Source organism: Xiphias gladius, chromosome 22 (assembly GCF_016859285.1).
Source record: "Xiphias gladius isolate SHS-SW01 ecotype Sanya breed wild chromosome 22, ASM1685928v1, whole genome shotgun sequence".
NCBI classification, from domain to species: domain Eukaryota; kingdom Metazoa; phylum Chordata; class Actinopteri; order Istiophoriformes; family Xiphiidae; genus Xiphias; species Xiphias gladius.
In genome coordinates, this window is record NC_053421.1 from 15,539,573 (window position 1) to 15,557,112 (window position 17,540).

At 41.6% G+C, this 17,540-nt stretch overlaps 2 protein-coding genes across 9 annotated transcripts; one reads left to right on the forward strand and one right to left on the reverse strand.

The window, feature by feature from the left end:
* Positions 1-955: 955 nt before the first annotated feature.
* Positions 956-5,707, forward strand: gsdmeb (gasdermin Eb). The gene is made up of 10 exons (XM_040116749.1): positions 956-1,190; positions 1,468-1,679; positions 1,804-1,996; positions 2,244-2,415; positions 2,919-3,039; positions 3,157-3,276; positions 3,637-3,764; positions 3,863-4,046; positions 4,264-4,337; positions 4,472-5,707. The coding sequence occupies exons 2-10, from the start codon at positions 1,475-1,477 to the stop codon at positions 4,697-4,699; spliced, it is 1,425 nt and encodes a 474-aa protein (XP_039972683.1). The 5' UTR covers positions 956-1,190; positions 1,468-1,474; the 3' UTR covers positions 4,700-5,707.
* Positions 5,708-5,713: 6 nt separating this feature from the next.
* Positions 5,714-17,121, reverse strand: pals2a (protein associated with LIN7 2, MAGUK family member a). Of its 8 annotated transcripts, none has more exons than XM_040116741.1 (14): positions 16,757-17,121; positions 14,541-14,625; positions 13,952-14,076; positions 12,887-13,005; positions 10,920-11,072; positions 10,032-10,181; positions 9,548-9,775; positions 8,280-8,411; positions 7,955-8,057; positions 7,751-7,822; positions 7,473-7,634; positions 7,170-7,372; positions 6,961-7,089; positions 5,714-6,837 (listed from the first exon to the last, which is right to left on the reverse strand). In XM_040116741.1, exons 3-14 carry the CDS (start codon positions 13,980-13,982, stop codon positions 6,661-6,663), a joined length of 1,659 nt encoding a protein of 552 aa, XP_039972675.1. In that variant the 5' UTR covers positions 13,983-14,076; positions 14,541-14,625; positions 16,757-17,121; the 3' UTR covers positions 5,714-6,660. The 8 variants fall into 8 exon arrangements, with proteins under 8 accessions (XP_039972675.1, XP_039972674.1, XP_039972678.1 ...); XM_040116740.1 differs by having other exon boundaries at positions 13,952-14,094; XM_040116744.1 differs by lacking the exon at positions 16,757-17,121 and adding an exon at positions 16,105-16,462 and having other exon boundaries at positions 13,952-14,094; positions 14,541-14,620.
* Between the last annotated feature and the right edge of the window lie 419 nt (positions 17,122-17,540).

The window sequence follows — 17,540 nt, forward strand, 5'->3', positions numbered from 1 at the left end:
GCTGTGTCTGTTGATGTTTTGTGTTTTTGCCACAGATGCCTTAACCAATGCTTGTTTAAGCCTGTTGCTTTGTTCGAGGATAATGGAACCAGGTATTGACGTACTGTGTGTGATGACAAACCATCTTTCAGCACTAAGTGCAAAGCATCAACAGCAATCTCCATTGCTTCATTACACAATGCAAAAAGTTTAAGAGGCTGGTGATTTTGCCATCCTCAGAGCCTTACCAGTCATGGGGTAAGAAAACTTAAAGTGTGTCTTGGGGGTGATATTAAAGAAAAAAACATTATGTCATTCAGATTCAATGAGTCTGTATATAGTTAAATATAATTTCAAATAAAGTACTACTCGTTAAATTGTATCCTAATCAGAGATGACAGGTAGACAATACAGCGACTCAAGTGAGGATAATGAACACAGTCCATCACTGGTCAATATGCACCAGCCACCAGGTGGCAACAAGTAGCCACCAATGGTACAGATGCAGTACCCGGGACAAAGGCACCAGTGAGTTTAGAAGTGCTGCTGTAGACCGACTAGTGTGACGGACCGGTGCAAAGCGCTCTGGGAGAGGACTGTCCGACTTGAGGCTTTGACAAAAGCACTGTAGCTGACGAAAGATCCCCCCCTTGTCACCGGTTTCTTCCGTGCAATATTTAAAACGCGTGTGTGCGAGTCGGATCCTTTCATTTCGGCTATAACAGTCAAATAAAGGGGTATAGTTTGACTGTAACATAATGCACTCTTTAAGACATTCAGTGTGGCCCTAACCGCCGAGAGGTCTGTATCTCTAAATCCGCCTGGCTTTTATTTCTCACTGACGCGTGTGAAGCTCAGCGCCCGCGGGGATGACGATGTGTTTTGACAGCGGCTTCGTGGGGAGAGGGCGGAGCGTCCGCGCGTCCTTTGTCCGGAGCGGAGGGAGCCTCGCCGCACAGCCGACACCGACGTGGGAGCGGCGCCGTCTGTCCCGCGAGCGGGCCCCGTCCTCGTCCGGCCCTTTCGCTGAAGCAAGTAACCTCGGGGAGGCGGTGACGCCCGCGGCGCCTGCGCGTGCTTCACTCGCGACGCTGTCCCGCTCTGCCGGCGGGCGAACTCGACATTTCGACCGCGGCGGCGAGGGGTTGAGGCTGACGAGGATTCTTCCGGTGCTGCGGGCGGATCAGCCGCTGGTCCGGAAAGCAGAAAAAAGTATGCGGCGAGCCTTTTCTTCAAACTTTGTCTTGCTTGATATGCTGCAAAATGACAGTACACGGAAGAAGTATTCATTTTTTTAAGTGGTATGGGGGACTTTTTTGAAAGAAAAGAAAAGAAAAGGAAGTGATGGTGGAAGGGGTTGTTTACCTAGCTTTCAACCAGTTAGTAGCCCACATGAGGGGTACTTTCTTCTCTGGACTAATGAGTAATTATTTTGAACCTTGCTTCTTGGTCCCCCTCACAGGTTTTTTTTTTTTTTTTTTTCTCTAGCTGAGAGATGTTTGCCACAGCCACCAGAAATTTTGTGGACGAGGTGGACGAGGGAGGGTTGCTGATCCCAGTGTCAAGCCTGAACGACACCGTCGCTCTCCTGACAGTGGTGGTGAAGCGCAAGCGTCTCTGGTTCTGGCAGAAGCCCAAGTATCTTCCCACTGATTTTAACCTCAATGATATACTGACAGGAGACGCCCCTATAAATCCAGGTGAACATCAGAGCCCTCTGCACTTACTGTATGCATTTGTTGTAATGTTATTCGTTAAAAACAGTATTACAGCTAATTCATTCTTCTGAGATCACATAAAGCTTAGATGTCTCCCTGTCCACAGTCACCAAAGAGACAGACTTCATCAAATATAATGGGACATATGGTGGCAACATTCAGGGAGCTTTGGATGCAAATTTTGTCCACTCCACTGTGAACGTGGAGGGTAAAGACTCATCCAAACTCCAGTCATCCTTTGGCAGTTTGAAAAAAGAGGAGGTGAATGTGCAGAAGTTGCTGCGAGACTCCAAAGGCAGGTTAGTTCCCCACCTGTATCCACTGTCCCGTCTGGTAGAGTGTGTTTAAATAGGCTTCAAATGAAAGAAAAACACTAGAAACATCATCTGGCATTCAGTCCGTTAAAGGCATGTAAACAGCAGGAGTGATCTTCGTCTACTCATAAAGTTGCACACAGAACATGAGGCTCAGTTGAATCATATTGGTCCCAGTTTAATATACCCGGTGAAACATAACGCCGATGTTTTTGTAAATTCGATGTCTCAGGGTCCTGGACATGTCCCACTGTCTGATCCAGCAGACAATGGAGAAGCGCCGACGGGTGTTTGGGATCGTGAAGGAGCGCATTGTGACCGCCACGCCCTGTTCGGTCATAGAGGAGGTGCAGCAGGGCAGACGGTGTGGAGGAGGACTGAGCTTCTGGCCCAACAATCCTAAGGTGGGGTGGCAGCAACGAAACACCCGTTCTCACAATTGATCGTTGACGTGTCTGTGATTTAATGTTGTGTGAGGGTTGATTTCACAACAGACAATGTTCTTTTATCAGAAAGAATTTTGTCTTTTGCAGTTTAAATCTGAATGAGAATCCAGTCTCTCACTGCTATATAATGTGATATTCCAGGAGTTATTAGTGATGATTTTTTTTTTTTTTTTTGCTGTGCCTACCCTTCCTCAACGTATTTTGATATTTCTTCTTCAGTTAGTGGTATCCTACTTTTTCCAAGGATGAGTTTCAGTTTTGCATGCAACTTTGAGTAATAGCAATAGGTGGATCTTTTCTGATCTTTTCAAGGTAAGTAGAAGTGAAACTTGTGCCACTCATGCTCAACAGGTTTGCCAGCTGCGTAAAAGCTGATTCCTCTTCCACATTGCTTCTTTTTGTCGGTTTGGTTTGGTTTGGTTTGGTTTCAAATGACTGCTGCATTGTTGTTGTTTATGCAGGTGTCATTGAGGGAGAATGGGAGCCTGAGTAAAGACAGTAATGTTACCATGGAGATTCCTACCTATACTACTATTGCCTATGCCCTCATAGAACTAGAGATCAAACATGATGGATGCTATGGTAAGAAATGATTAACTGAATCCATAGATAACATTTGCACATTTGACCAGAACGGCTGATTTAACTATCTAACATATATCTGGGTATTTGCATTGTAACATGCTGTATTTTCCTCAGAGTTGTGTCTGATGTCAGACACCACTGGAGGTTTTGAAGTAGACTGCCCAGCTAAGACAGAACTGTGCGGTGTCTCGGGAGCTGTTGCGCACGCTTCTGAAAATAGCCGCCTTCGACAAGGTAAATCACTGTTTTCTCCCTACAGCCATAAAACATGTGACTACGGCTTTAGATGGCTCTTGCAGATGATGACGTGCTCAGAAATGTTTGTTGGGTCACAAAGGGCCTCGACAGATTGGAGGCCCCAATCTGTCTTATCAGGATGGTGTGATAACTGTTCGTAAACATGTGGTTTGACCTGAATCTTTTAAACCAAGAATCTATGTGTTAAGTTCATATTGTGCAATTTACTTTTTTTGTTATCATTGTGTTTTTTCTTGAAGAGTCTAGTTCAGGCTTCAGCTTTAGTGACCTGCTGCCTGTCGTGCACTTTTTGTCTTTGGAGGGAATGATGATGATTTTTTTTCTCTCCACTGACAGACCTGGAGCAACTTAACGATCATTTCCAGCTGCTTTCATCTCTTCCTGTCACCATAAAGTCCTCTCTGCTCCAGCAATTCACAAAAGTTATGCAGGACCAAGCAGCCGTCAGTGCTCTTCAGAATGCGGTAAGTGGGACAGAGAGGTCTTGGCAGCACGGATGCACTATAATAAAGTGGCGTTAGGATAATGGACTTTTAAATGTGTGTATCTTTGTCTGTCTCAGCTGGAACAGATGTGCCTGGGTAAGAGTCCTGCCCTGTGTGATTTTACGATGACAGAGTCTCAAAAACAAAACATCCAAGCAATTCTTGACCTGGTGGAGCAGTCTGGGCACGTGGAGTCAGCTCAGACAGGCCATTGCACAACAGTCCTCACAGCCGTTCACCTCATTAGCAGCGCCTTCGATGGTGAGAGAAGCTGTGCTCTGTGAAGCCTTTATTACTTTGCCCATTACTTAAGGGAAATGTTGCTTGAAGTCCTCAATCTGTCAAAAAAAAATCATTATTTTAGGGTCAGGAGGAAAAGCAAGTAGAGTTGTAGAGTTCTTTCTGCATGGAGAATGTCCTGAAAACCTCATTTCCTTAAGTTCTGTTCTCATCCTCTATCTGGGTCTTTGTCTTTCAGAGTTGACAAATGATTGTCTTGCCGTCTTGGGAATGTGTCTCAGCCACAATGTGTTACAGACAATGGAGCTATTGGTTAGTAAAGTCAGTTTTTACAAAATTAATACTACACAACAACATGTTGTGAGTTGTTTTTGTTGTTTTTTTTAACAAATGATGCATCATAGGGATTTAGCTGCCCATTAACTTTCCCTCACACCTATTTCCAGGTGCAGTGTGTATCAGGAAAGGGAGAATTGCCTCTGAGCAGCGCAGGCTTGACTGCACTGACAGGGGACGTCTATGAAAGGACTGAACATCTGTTTGCCTCCTCTAATGTGTCCCTGAAGAAACACGGGGACACAGTGAAGACGGAAATAAACCAAGAGCCAGGAAACCTTCCTCTGGTCCTGTGTATCGCCGTCAGAGGTCTTGCCTCGTTAGCCCTCTGTGTTTGAACTGAAGATGCCATTATATCCACCATGAATTTTAAATACCACACTGGAATGAGGTAAAGGGGATTACATACAGTATATTAAGTATTATTTTATCAGTGTTTTGTTTCTTTTAATTCACTTTAGAGTAGTATGATGTCCTTTAAAACACTATTGCATTTTACTGTAGGGTAATTACATAAATTTACTAGTGGTGAAACAATTAGTCATTTAATGCTTTAGTCATTTCTGATTTTATAGAAAAAACAATTAATGGATTATAGTCGTAAAATAATCAACTGTTTAATTATTGAATAAATAAGCGATAATACCCGAAAAGTTGTGCGTTACTAAAGGTTAAGTCACACCTTTAAGCCAATCAGAACGGAGAATTCTCATTTGGTGTGGTACAATGTAAAATAAACACTAATTATTTTATGTGGGGTCTAATGTGATGTCTCAGCCCTTAAGCTGTAGGGTATCTTGCACCTCACATTCTTTCTGGTTTTAGATTGTAATAATTTTTCACATTACTTTTACTAATTTTCCTCTGTTAAGTGTTGTTAGATCAAATATTTATGAATTTTAGTAATTTGTAAATTAAAAACACAAAACCATGACATTGTCCTCCAAAGTCATGAATTTTCAAAGCTGTATTTTTAAAGTGCTAACTACAAACCTCAATCTGAATCACTTGAGCAAATTGGTTTATGAATATTGAAACTTTTCATGCAGTTTGATTGCACGTGTCTTGGAGTTGTAAAGTGCCTTTAATTGCGGAGTATTATTCAAGGTTTTATGTTGTGAACTTGTCAGGGAACATAGTTAGCGATATTAGAAATTCTTTCAACCTGCTACCTTTTCATCTGTACCCTTTTATGTATGTTTATCTCTGGTGCAAAAAGAAAACTTAACATGATTGTTTTAACCATTTCTTTCTTTACCAGCTTGCAAACGTATGCTCAACACACCACGTTTGTCAATTAATTCTGCCAAAAGAACAAAGCAAAACCAGAGCAGATCATTAGAAAACACCAGTTATTTATTTTACATCTGAAAAAACATCTTTTCTGAAATCTTGTAAAATATACCTTTTATAAAGTAAATATGAACTTTATTTAAAACGGTTAAGTTTTTAGTAATATCACATCAAAAGGGATGGTTCACTGAGATGCAGTACCCTGTTCAAGAGTCCTGTGGAAAGTTTTTCTTCCTTCCAGACAAACACCAACACAGCACCATATCGACTCGTCTAACAGTCCAAAACACGTACATGATCCAAATGTCTGACAAACAATCAACATAATTAATGTCTGTTGTGCTTGAATGAAAGAAAAATAATGGGTAAACACTATAGTATTACTTTTTTTCCCTGTACAACGTCAAATAGTGACAGGCAGGACATTTCCCATTCATGAGGTTGAACCGCAAAGATGCCAGGGCAGAAATGTAGCCTTCGCGAAGTAACGGGTCTCAAAATTATATAACACTATTCTACATGAATGACAACAAGTTTGTAGTGACAAAAGAGATGACGTACTGGAGGCATATGCACTGTAAACTGTAACACTGAGGTATCGTCCTTTTCAATGAGCAAGCCCTCCTCATTTTTGCAGAATAAATACATTTTACCATTCTTACATACAGATGTAAAATTATACAGGACATAGCAAAAACTGCTTTTGCTTTTAAAAACATCCTGACACACAGGCCAGTATTTTCTTCCAATCCTTTTGAATAGAAAGCAATCTTTAAAAAATATTTTGCCAGTAAGTACACTTCCTGTGTGTTGTGAGTTGCATAGTGTGCCAGTAAGGAATCTGGCAATTCAGATCAAGGTGACTGATGCAGCTTTGTGCAAGACCCAAATTCACACAGGGCTCATGTCCGACACTTTGCCTGTGTGTGCAGTACAGAGTTGTGTCCCCTTTCGTCCCAGGCCTAGCAGCTCCGACAGGCTCATCTGTCCAGCAGGGGGTAGACCATCAGTAGACCCAGCTGACTGGAACCCACTGTGGCTCTACGAATAATCGCTCCACCGCCTCCTGCAGCTTGTCAAAGGCCTTGTCCAGATTGTCATTGACTATAGTCAGGTCGAAGTAGTGGCTGTACGCCCGGCGGATCCTGGCACTCTCGTCCACAGTCTTCTTCAAATCGTTCTCCTAGTACAGAAAGAGATTCAGCCCATTGTGATGATGGAGGCATGGAACAACCATTCATGACCACTGAAACTCCCATCACCATTTATAAGTATTTAGAGAACCTTAAATCCACTCAGAACTTACTGTGAGTAGTTTGGTAGTAAGTCCAGCATCTACTACAGCTTTGTGCATAGCTCTTAGTGTGTCCAGCTCAGGAGCAGCAATAAACACCACAAATGGCATAAACTCAGCAGTCTTCAACACTTTCAGGGCCTGAACAGAAAACAGAATGTCACAACCAAAGCTTTCGGAAAAAAATATCTATACACTGAGCGTGTGTGCCTTAAATTAACCTGAGGGTTGACATCTAGGATGCAGGTACGACTCGTATCCACCACTTCGTGGATCGAGTCAATCTTGGTGCCATACAGATTGCCGTCGTACTCGCCGTGCTCCAGGTAACGGCTCTCCTTGATGTCCTTCTCCATCTCTTCCCGCGTTACAAAGCAGTAGTTATGTCCATCTTTCTCCTCTTCCCTGGGACGCCGTGATGTGACTGGAGGCAAAAGGTGAGGAAAGGTGTGACATGTACCCTGGCAGGAAACCCTCAAGTAAAGACAATTCAATTGCCTCAGCTGTCTGTCTCACACACTCACAGGGTACAGTGGTTCCATATCTCAGAGGATTCATGACTATAAGTCTGTTCTTCAGGCTCCGTCTGCCAACTCCCTGGGCTCCAATCAGAATAAGCGTTTTCCTCTGGAAGGGCGGCATCTTGGCTACCTCCTCATAGATCTGCAGCTCATAACGGTCAAACTCTGTTCAAGGCAATACGCAGGCTGAATTAGTACTGTGTTGTCATCTATGCACTTATGATTCCACACTGTCAAAATCTGTTGTATCTAGGAAAATTAGATCCAGCGGTGGTACACACCGGCATTCTTGGCAGTGAGGTACATCAGTTTTTTCTTCTTTTTTTTTGCAGTTCCAGTTCCACAGAGCATCCCTGAGCAACATACAGAAAGTGTCAGGTCACCACAAGGTGGTGCTAAAGCTACGAGATCTTTGACTATCATGATAAATAAACAAGATTAGCTGGTAATCTTGGTGTGAAAGAGAGTACATGACTTCCACTGACCAGTACCAGAGGTGTCCCAGTCTCTTCTCACAAAAGCTTTCCTCTTCTCCTCCAAGTACTGACTGGGGATGAGACCAGTGGCTCCACCAACAACTTTGCGTGCCTACATGGAAATCAGAGTAGTTGAGAGATGATTGGTTTAAATATTTCATATACAGAAAGAATACCATGCACAGCTATTGGTCACAAACATCTTCCTCCTCATCTTTAGCTGCCTCTTGCAATTTTCAACAGGCAATATTTGTACCCCACCCATTAGCCGCTAGCAGCTCTGGTCAAAGCAGCACTGTTGTTCACTATCACAGAGCAATATTTGCCTACTCACCTGCCACCAGTTGGGGTCCTCCTTGTTTACTACATGAAGGATGTCTCCCTTGGAGAAGGCCAGACCTGCCTCTTTACAGGGGATCAAGTTGTCTGTGGTCGGGTTGTAGTTGAAGTATGGCTTCAGATAAACCTACATTTCGGGTTGTGAACAAGATATCAGAGAGTCAAATTACACCGAGAACATACACAACTGGTTTTAAAAATAACTTTAATCCCTTTAAAAGGTGTAAAATGCTGTCATGTTGTCACATTTACTTGATAATATTAATGAAACATTTTTTATCATCTGCAACATGGCTGTGGAACAAACTTAAATTGTGTCTGATGACTCATAAACTGCTATATTTAATGTTAAACTATAGTGAGTGCATGTCCACTCCCTTTTTTGCCATACACTCATATTTGATTAAGTAAATATAAGAAAGTTGCTCATGTTCCCATTCATAACTGCTGCCCTTTTCTGATACTTTGCTTTTTTATTGCACAAAGTTGGATGATCCTTCAGCAACTCTTCCAGGGCCATCCTTTATTTTCCCGTCATTTAATTTTCTGCATTTGTACTTTGTGGTTCTTGCTATCAGTGCTCCAAGGACAGTAGGCTGAATGAAGTGGATGGACAAGGACCAGATGCAAGTTTAGAAGACTCACTCATGAGATCAGGATAAGCAGTCAGGAAGACGTCTAACAAAATAAAACCCAATGTTCAAAATAAGGTTGCTGACAGACTAATCACGTAGGTATCTTTTTTTCTCCCACTATGCAGGCCTAATTCACAAGTTAAAACTCTTAACATGACTGAAACCCAACAAATACCTAAGCAAACAGTAGAGATCATTCGATCCTCCCCAGCACAAAGGTCAGTGTCTGACATAACCCTACATACTGGTCATCGGTATCAGCTGCTGTGTGTGCCTGTTACAGTAAGAAGGAGAGGGGGTGCTCCAGGGAATAGAGTGGTGTATGCCACAGATAGTGTGTAGAGTGTTATTAATAGACCCTCTGAGGGCTCAATTTTCAGAAGCGCGGCATTCTGAGATAGGCCACATCAGGCAGCCAATCCCCAACAGGTACTTAACAACTCCTGAACAGCCTCAATGCACCACCACATACTCATCAAACTACTGTATTCCTGTACACAACCAAGGAAAATTGAAAATAAAATTGACTCATACTTTTGCATGCATTTTACAGTGCTACAGGATTATTAATTTCTCACAGGTGAGAAGCTACATAGGAAACATAATATGCAGCATCTCTCTTCCTCACCTGTGGTGGTGCCGGTGTCTCTCTGTAGCTGGGCAGGACCTTGAGTGTGATGCTCCCACTGCAGTCCCCCAGCAGCTCCTGGAGTTCATGGGGGTTGCTGCCGACCTCGCGACCATTCACCTCGCGGATTATGTCCCCTGTGTGCAGCATGCCCTGCCTGTCAATTGAGCTGCCATGCAGGATCCGAGCGATAACCATCTCTCCCTGCTCCACACGGAACGTGACCCCCTGAATGAGAGTAGCAGTCATTCAGTATTGTACATCTGCACTTCATAAATCATAGGGAAGGCCTATATCACGGGTTTGGTCTGTGTGGCTACTGTAAAAGAAGTCACTCATGTTGAGGTACTATCCAAAACTGAGTCACTCTGTTCTCAGAGGTGGTCAATAAAAGAGGACGTGTGAAGCACTTTTACAGTTTACCAGGAGCATGACATGTTCCCTCCGCAGGGCTGTGGTTGATATAAATGCCTGGTGAACTTACCAGTGGTTCCCCAGCTTTCTTCTGGATGCCAATCATCCTGACAGCATCAGCTGGCATGAGTGAACTAGTCAACAAGGCATCGCTGTTCGCCGCAGCGTGGGGCATTTCATAGCACTTTGCAGCAACTTTGTCATGAGCCTCTATCAAAGACTGAGACAGAAAGATTGGAGAGTGAGAGAGAGAAATAGAGACAGAAATAAGACTGACTCACCGCCTCTGTACTTTAAGACTTCTTAAAGTACATTTCAGTACATTTCAGTACATTTCCAACAGCTTTTTCTGATTAAGAAAGACAGCAGTCACCACTACCATGTGGTTAATCTACCAGATTACTAAAAATGAACAGTAACACACATTTGATAAATTAACATGAAAAAGAAAAGACATAAATCACATTGCTGTACACATTCCTTTGACACAAACCTATAAAAAGACGCTTTTATGACTGGATTCACAGAGGATTAATTGTTAAATAGAGAAGATAAACCAGCCTTGTTCTTACCCTAGCAGCCACAACAGTGTTAGCATTGGTCAGAGACTACAAAGTGCATCAGCAAATGTGAAGATTTACTGAAACAGTGGGTGACACTGTCTTCTCCCCCTCACTTTACCCACATAACTCAGCCTGCTATTGGCCCGAGGAAATACACCCCAACCCTCCCATGCTGCAGCTTCTAAGTGGTCGAGAATATAAAGGGCAACAAAGAGGCAGAGCTGCCTAAGAAGCACTTCAGAGAAAATTAGGCAATGGTTGGACTATGAAGCTCTGACATCCACTCCCACACATATGGAACACAAGCTAAACCATTCATTTTATAAATCTCTGGACTTTTATCCCCATTTAAACCCAGTAACAATTGTGTACAAGAGGAATAAGGCCTAAGATACCTTAAAGTGAGGCTCCTGCAGGATTTTGGCAAGTTCGACAGCGGCTGCATCTTTTTCTTGCAGGTTGCTGAGGGAATCCAGGATCTCTGTGACCAGCTGAACATTATCGTCCCGCACGGCTTGTAACTTAACTTCCTCAAGACGCTCATGGGCCTACACACAAACAGAAGATTGTGTTGAAAGATATTAGTCCCAATAAAATGGATTTTCTTTTTTTTTTTTTTTTTTTTAAAAAACAGCAAATTAGGGATGGAGAAAAATTAAATTACAAATCAACATCCCACTGCCCAGAATTTATTCATTTTGGTAAATCTGGAAATTGTTTGACAACTCAAGAGAATATGAAAAACATTTCAGAGAAACTTCTTTCACCACCTAAAGTGATTACACAACCCACCTACACATGAACAAAATAGCAGAACAGCTTACTGTCAGGTGTACACAGAATTTTCTCTGTATGTGCGGATATCATGTGGATTAGTTCGGCCTCATACTTTTTTTGTTGGAAATTTTAGGATTGGTTGTTTTATCCTGCTGTAGATCATGGTATTTTCACGTGAGCACAGGCAAGTTACTAACACACCACCCACTTGTGCAAGGCGGAGAAAAAAATGTAATGAACCATTCTTTGTACTGAATTAAGCAAAAATCACGGTTTCGTGTCAATTCCATGGGGCAGACAGATGACACCGCAGTAGTTAGATAGGATGGACACCCAACAGTGGGGTGCACCAAGGGGATAAAATGTTCTGTATTAGTAATTTTGTATCTTAATATTGATATATATAGCCATATAGTACATTTCAATGAACTCAGTTGAGAAGCTAATGTGCTATGTTGGTGCTTCGGATAAGAGTATAACAGCCTGCTGTGGGCTTAGGGAAATTAGATCATATTGTTACACCTCAACTGCTATAACACTATATTGTGTTAAATGTTACTCTTGTGACCTCACACTGTCTATCAAATTAAAGTGAGACACATCAAAATGCCATATTCTTCATCAAACTGTAACTGTGACACACAGCAGACAAAGGGAAATTAACAGTTGTAAATACATCATCTATGATCACATTCGAGGGGTTTTATTTCACATGACATTAAACCAGAAACTACACATGGGCCCATCTACCGGGAAATTATTTAATATCTAAGGAGACCAGTGCTCTGTTTGTTAGAAATGAGGACAAGAGCTTGCCTTTCTGACAGATTTTCTATAAAAATCATTCTATTTATAGATATAGTAGTTGAACCTGATGACCTCAATCTGCATCAGAGATTTTTTTCTGTTATGTAAGCCATTTGTCATGCTGTGAACCTCGAAGCATGTGAAAAGTTGATTTAACTGGTGTTTAAAGGTACATTCTCTGTCTGCTTCAGCAAATACTGAACTTTTGTGAATGTTATACATTCATTTTAAGTGTTTATTTTACGACTACGGGAGTTTTACTGTACAACCCTGCACACACTACATCTGATGCTTGTTTCACTCTTCGAATGATGGACAGCGTTATACCTCAAACTGGCTAGGAAATATTTCCTGCGAGTAATTTAAACTTTGACACCAGAGCAGTGGGCACACAGGGCAAGATTAGTTAATGACAAGGGTTAGCACATTACAAGATGCAGTTTTTTTATATATACATCCTTGTTCAAAACAAGTTGCAGGTTTTGCTTCAGGTTTGTTCGGTTTTTCTCTCTCTACTTCCCATCCCACTCCACACACAAATAAGCATTGGCTACCTGGTTGAAATACGTTTGGTGAGCCCCGTTTGCTAAAACTGTCAGGAAGAGTTAAACCTCATCTTCATTCCCTCAAGTTCACACTGACACTTGCTCCTCCTCTCAACTATAGCCAGAGTTTGTTTACCAGCTAATGAGATTACCCTCTGTATGTTTGTGTGTGTTACTGTGTGTTTGTGTGTGCGACAGAGCACTGGAGAAGCACGAGTTAGTGTTAGCCTTACCTTGGCAAGGGAGCGGACGATGGGGCTCTCCATGATGCCTCTGAGAAAGATGAGGTCAATATCTTTGGCTCCTGTGCCTGATGGCAGGTCTTTCAGGTTGTCCAGTACCTGCTGCATTGCTGAAAAGAAAAATATATATATATACACATCAAAGATTTGCCTAGGAAAATGCCAACCACACCACTTTGAACTTGAGATTTACATTGCTTTGTGAATGCAGGCAGAAATGTTAGTGACAAACAAAGGTTATTGCCATTAATAATGGAAAGAATTAAAATTCTGGGCCAATGAAAAAACAACAAAACAACGTGACTATAATAAGAGCTTACAAGGCAAGAACAATAAGTGGACAGTCAATCAATGGGCCAATTCACAGAGAACATCCCTCATTTCCATTGCAGCAGCAGCAACAAGCACGCAGAGTCACAAAGGAATTGTTCTAGTAACAGCTCTGCCTTGTAGAGGCTGAGCTCTCACGGCAAGAAACTGAGGGGAATAAACTGGGTTTGCTTGACATACAGCTAGTAGTAGTATTAACCAGTTAACTTGAAACAATAAAATCAATAATATATTGTTTTGTTATTCCCAGTAATTATCTTTCCGTTTAAATAGGATCTGTCATATGTTCTGTTTTGTTTCTTAAAAGGAAGAAGCAGTCCATTTGCCTTTATCTGTTTTGTCAGACAGTTTGAAAATATAAGTAGACAGAAGATTTAGGTCTGACAGGATACGCTCACAGGAATAAATGTAACCTCTATGGAATAAACTGAAACATTTGGCCTTTTTGCAAATACATCATGTGTTGAAAATGATGGCTGTTTTTTTTGTGTTGTTTTCTGTTTTTTTTTTTGGTTTTTTTTTTTTTTTTTACAATGTTTGATTATTGTATTTCAGAGAGGGACAAATGTCAACATTCACAGGCAGCAGCAAACACACCCACACAACTATCTCTGGGCAGTGGTCACAATACCGTTCAAATAGTAATCAAATGTCAAAGCTTTGCACACAACATTGCAACAGTTCCTGTGCAAAAGACTAGTTAGGACTTTGTCTGTTACGGCTTACCTGAGCCAGACTTTGCATTGGCCACAGTCATGTTTATTATTCCTCAGCTCAGGACGATGAAATTCTCTAAACACAGTCAAAAGCCTCCCAACTGCCCGCTTACAGAAACCAGAGCAACTGGAGGGCTGCAGAAGGTAGGAAACCTGCGCAAGTCAGTATATTGTTCACCAAGATCACCACAAAAGCCTTGTCAAAAAAAACGAAGCAAGCTGAGAGATTTGCCAATATGTATTGCTGCAGAACTCATGGTGATATCCTTTTCCTTGGTGTTTACGCAAGTGATAGCACAGCGAGCACTTGTGAATTAAGGGAATGACAAGGAAGAGTACTGAATGACAAAGGACGTGTCTCTCGTCCTTCTGGCTAAACGTTGTGCCAGCCACACACAGAGAGGCCCCTCGGGACTCTCTGTACAAACACACTGTCCCAACAGATCTGCCAATGCCCCCCCAATTTAACTGTAAATTGCGAAGTGTATAAACAGCCTAAGTTCAGAATTGTAGTCAATCCTCGCAATGTCAACAAAAAAAGCAAAAAGCCTGATCATCATGCAGAGCCAAATGGAAAAACACAAAAGAGATAAACTCACCTACAAACTGTGTTCAAATCATCAGTGCAGCATTCCGACACGGAGCCCCGTGTTTTCTACAAAACACTCATCTGGTACCTCTGGGCTACAGAAAGGGGGGGGGGGTCACATTACTCTTATTATTAGAATAAATTGTCCCAGATAGCATAAAACCCCTCCTGGGTATTGATAAAAGCAGCACATGCTGGTAAGCAAGCTCCTCTTCACCCCAGGCCGCCTTCACTGCCCAGGCATTTTATGTTCATTCTGTAGTATAGTAACGCAGCCATTCTGACTGTCGAAGTCAATCACATTACCACTGTCTGTTTAAAAAGACTCCTTACTACCATCAAGTCAGATCAAGCTCCAGAACAGTTTGACTGTAGAGTATTAATTTTGTTATGTGGATTTAAAAGGATCAAAAGTCAAAGCTGTAACTAGAGGATGCAGTTCATTTGTACGGGACACATTTTTGTAGCCTATTTAATTGAATTAATAAAAAGATTGTAATAGTTGTTTCCAGCAGCAGTATTTACTGTTCTGCAGCTCTCCAGAATAGGCTGTTTTGCATTATACACAGTATATTCCATGTGCAGAAACATACATGGTTTTCAGCCATTCATCTCTGATATGTCCATGTTCTCAACATTTACAGTACCACAAGGGTTTCAAAATAATTTAAGTACTTCGAGAACAATTAATAATGTTCATTACCCACAATATTCCTTAAGGTTAAAGAATAATGCTTAATTAAAAAATAAAATATAAAACAGGAGGTAGGCTTAGAAATTAAAGCAATCACTGTGCCTTGCACTTTCTAAAAACGTATTTTAGACAGGTTTATCGATGCTAAACTAACTTTGTCCATGAATTGCTGATGGTGTTAAAATGCACTAATAGTACATTTAGTCATTCTTTTGAATAAATCTGAAAAGATTACTCAATTAATCGATTAGTTAGTATAACTTTTTGACACTTTATTGATTAACCAATTAATCAGATAATAATAATAAATATATCTGCAGATTTATCAGTGATGAAAGTTATTGCTAGTTGCAGCACTACTTTTAACTGAATTGAATTCTGAGCAGATTTTGGACTGAGGCTTTATCTGCAATTGTATTAAATTTCTCTTGTCCTATATTTGAGGCAATATTTAGATAAGACTCCTGACTAACGACACAATGGGCATAAAGCCTAACATCAGGGAACACCATTTGTTTCATTAGAGAAAGGGTGGCATTTAATGCCATCATAAAACTATGCGGTGCCAGGATTCAAAGTTCCGAGATACAAGGGTGTGCAAATTTGCGACAACAGCGAGTTCAGATACAACGGCAACATATAACACTCATTTTGAGCTCATCCACAACCCTCGGAAATTAAAAGCCAGTCTTGCTGAATGGGGCTCAGTCTAAGCAAGAAGCACACAGGCTGGTTGAGGCAGTGTACAACGCCTCTGCCCGTCCTACATGAAACACGAGAAGCAGCCTGATGGGAGGTGAGCGCTCGGTGCTCATGGTGGCAAATAGGTTCGTACCGAGTAGTTCTTACGCTGAGCAAGGTCACAAAAGTTAAAACTTACAAGGATGCTGAATTAAAACCGTTCTCCGCAAGAAACGTGATGGTTGCAGCGGGGTTTACATTTGCTGTCAGGCTACACGTGCCCGGTGCTTCCAACATGAGCTAATTCAGCTAAAATGATAACTAACCATTGTTAGCTAACTAGCAGCGGTAAATACTCATGTAAATGTTAACAGGCAACGATTTGATATTAATTTAAATCTGTTAAACTGCGGCTACATGCTGCCAGGTCCTCATTATCGCTAAATCCACCGGTGCACGTCCCGTGCCAAGGTAGTACTAGCCGTTGCTAGTTTGTAGCTTATATGGGCAAGTTAGCAATGCTAATTATTTCCAGCAAACACTAGCGTGTGCTTACACGTGTAAGACATCTTTCAGACTAACAAATTATACCGTTACCTTAAAAAAAAACAGGGAAGTTGGCAAAATTAGCCCAGCTAATTTCACTTGTTAGTGTTTTCTTGCAACGTAGTAGCAAGTTACAGTTAGCTACAAATCCAGTCTTTTGCCAGTTAGTAGCTAACAGTAATATCATGTGGCTCAAACTAGCTAGCTGCCGTTAGCTGGTGGTGCAATCAGAGCCGAGAAACTACAGGGTCCCATGATGAGACCGTCGAATAACTGTCTGGAGAAATGAATTATTGATACTTTACCCAATTAAAGCAGTATTATCCAGTCAGGCTTTCATGCTTCCATTCATTTCAACGTTTCGCAGATCACTTTTGCGCAACAGTAACTTGCTGGTGCATTTCCAGTGAGCCTGCCTCATCCCCTTCCCTCGGTTCCCCGTACACATAGACTGAGCTGTGTTAATGACATCCAATGCCGTTCAAGTTATATCTAGCCCATTGAATTCCTGCAAAACCCACCCATACAATTTATTTTAAACCTTACACAGAATTATATACCAGTAGTTGAGAAAAGGTGCGTGGAGGTAAACTGCGTTCATGGTTCCTTTCAACATCGTTTCCCCATCAAATCCAATGACCTCTAAATGTTAAAAATCCTCTTGCTGCTTTTGATGTCGACTGATCACACTCACTGCACTATTGTGAGTCGACAGCCCAGTACAGCTATTTGGTTACCATAAATTCAAATTAATAATAGCCCTTTAACTTTGCTTAGTTTTTTCAGCTACCAGGGCTTGAAATGTAGTTTTGAAGCTGAAAAATGCTTTACTGAATGCGTTTCTCTATCCACTGCCCGTGGAGTGTACCAGTAATGATAAACCACACTCCTGGCTATGGCAAAACATCATGCATCATATCAGTGGCTATTATTGCTTAGCAAACAAAATATTTAAGAATTAAACTTTGTGGCTACACTTACCCCATGTGGAAGATATACTGTAGATCTTGCTGCCCTTAATGGTACCTGTGATATAATACCCCCACATCTGGCCAATAAATAATCTTATTTGTACCAGCCATCAGCAGG

Coding starts and splice junctions, on each gene's coding strand:
- pals2a (XM_040116741.1), bottom strand. CDS start 13,982: ATGACTGTGGCCAATGCAAAGTCTGGCTCAG. Junction 11,073..12,886: donor TCGTCCGCTCCCTTGCCAAG/GTAAGGCTAACA, acceptor GTTTGTGTGTAG/GCCCATGAGCGTCTTGAGGA. Junction 7,090..7,169: donor TCCTAGATGTCAACCCTCAG/GTTAATTTAAGG, acceptor TTTTCTGTTCAG/GCCCTGAAAGTGTTGAAGAC.
- gsdmeb (XM_040116749.1), top strand. CDS start 1,475: ATGTTTGCCACAGCCACCAGAAATTTTGTGGACGAGGTGGACGAGGGA. Junction 2,416..2,918: donor TCTGGCCCAACAATCCTAAG/GTGGGGTGGCAG, acceptor TTGTTTATGCAG/GTGTCATTGAGGGAGAATGG. Junction 3,765..3,862: donor TCAGTGCTCTTCAGAATGCG/GTAAGTGGGACA, acceptor TGTCTGTCTCAG/CTGGAACAGATGTGCCTGGG.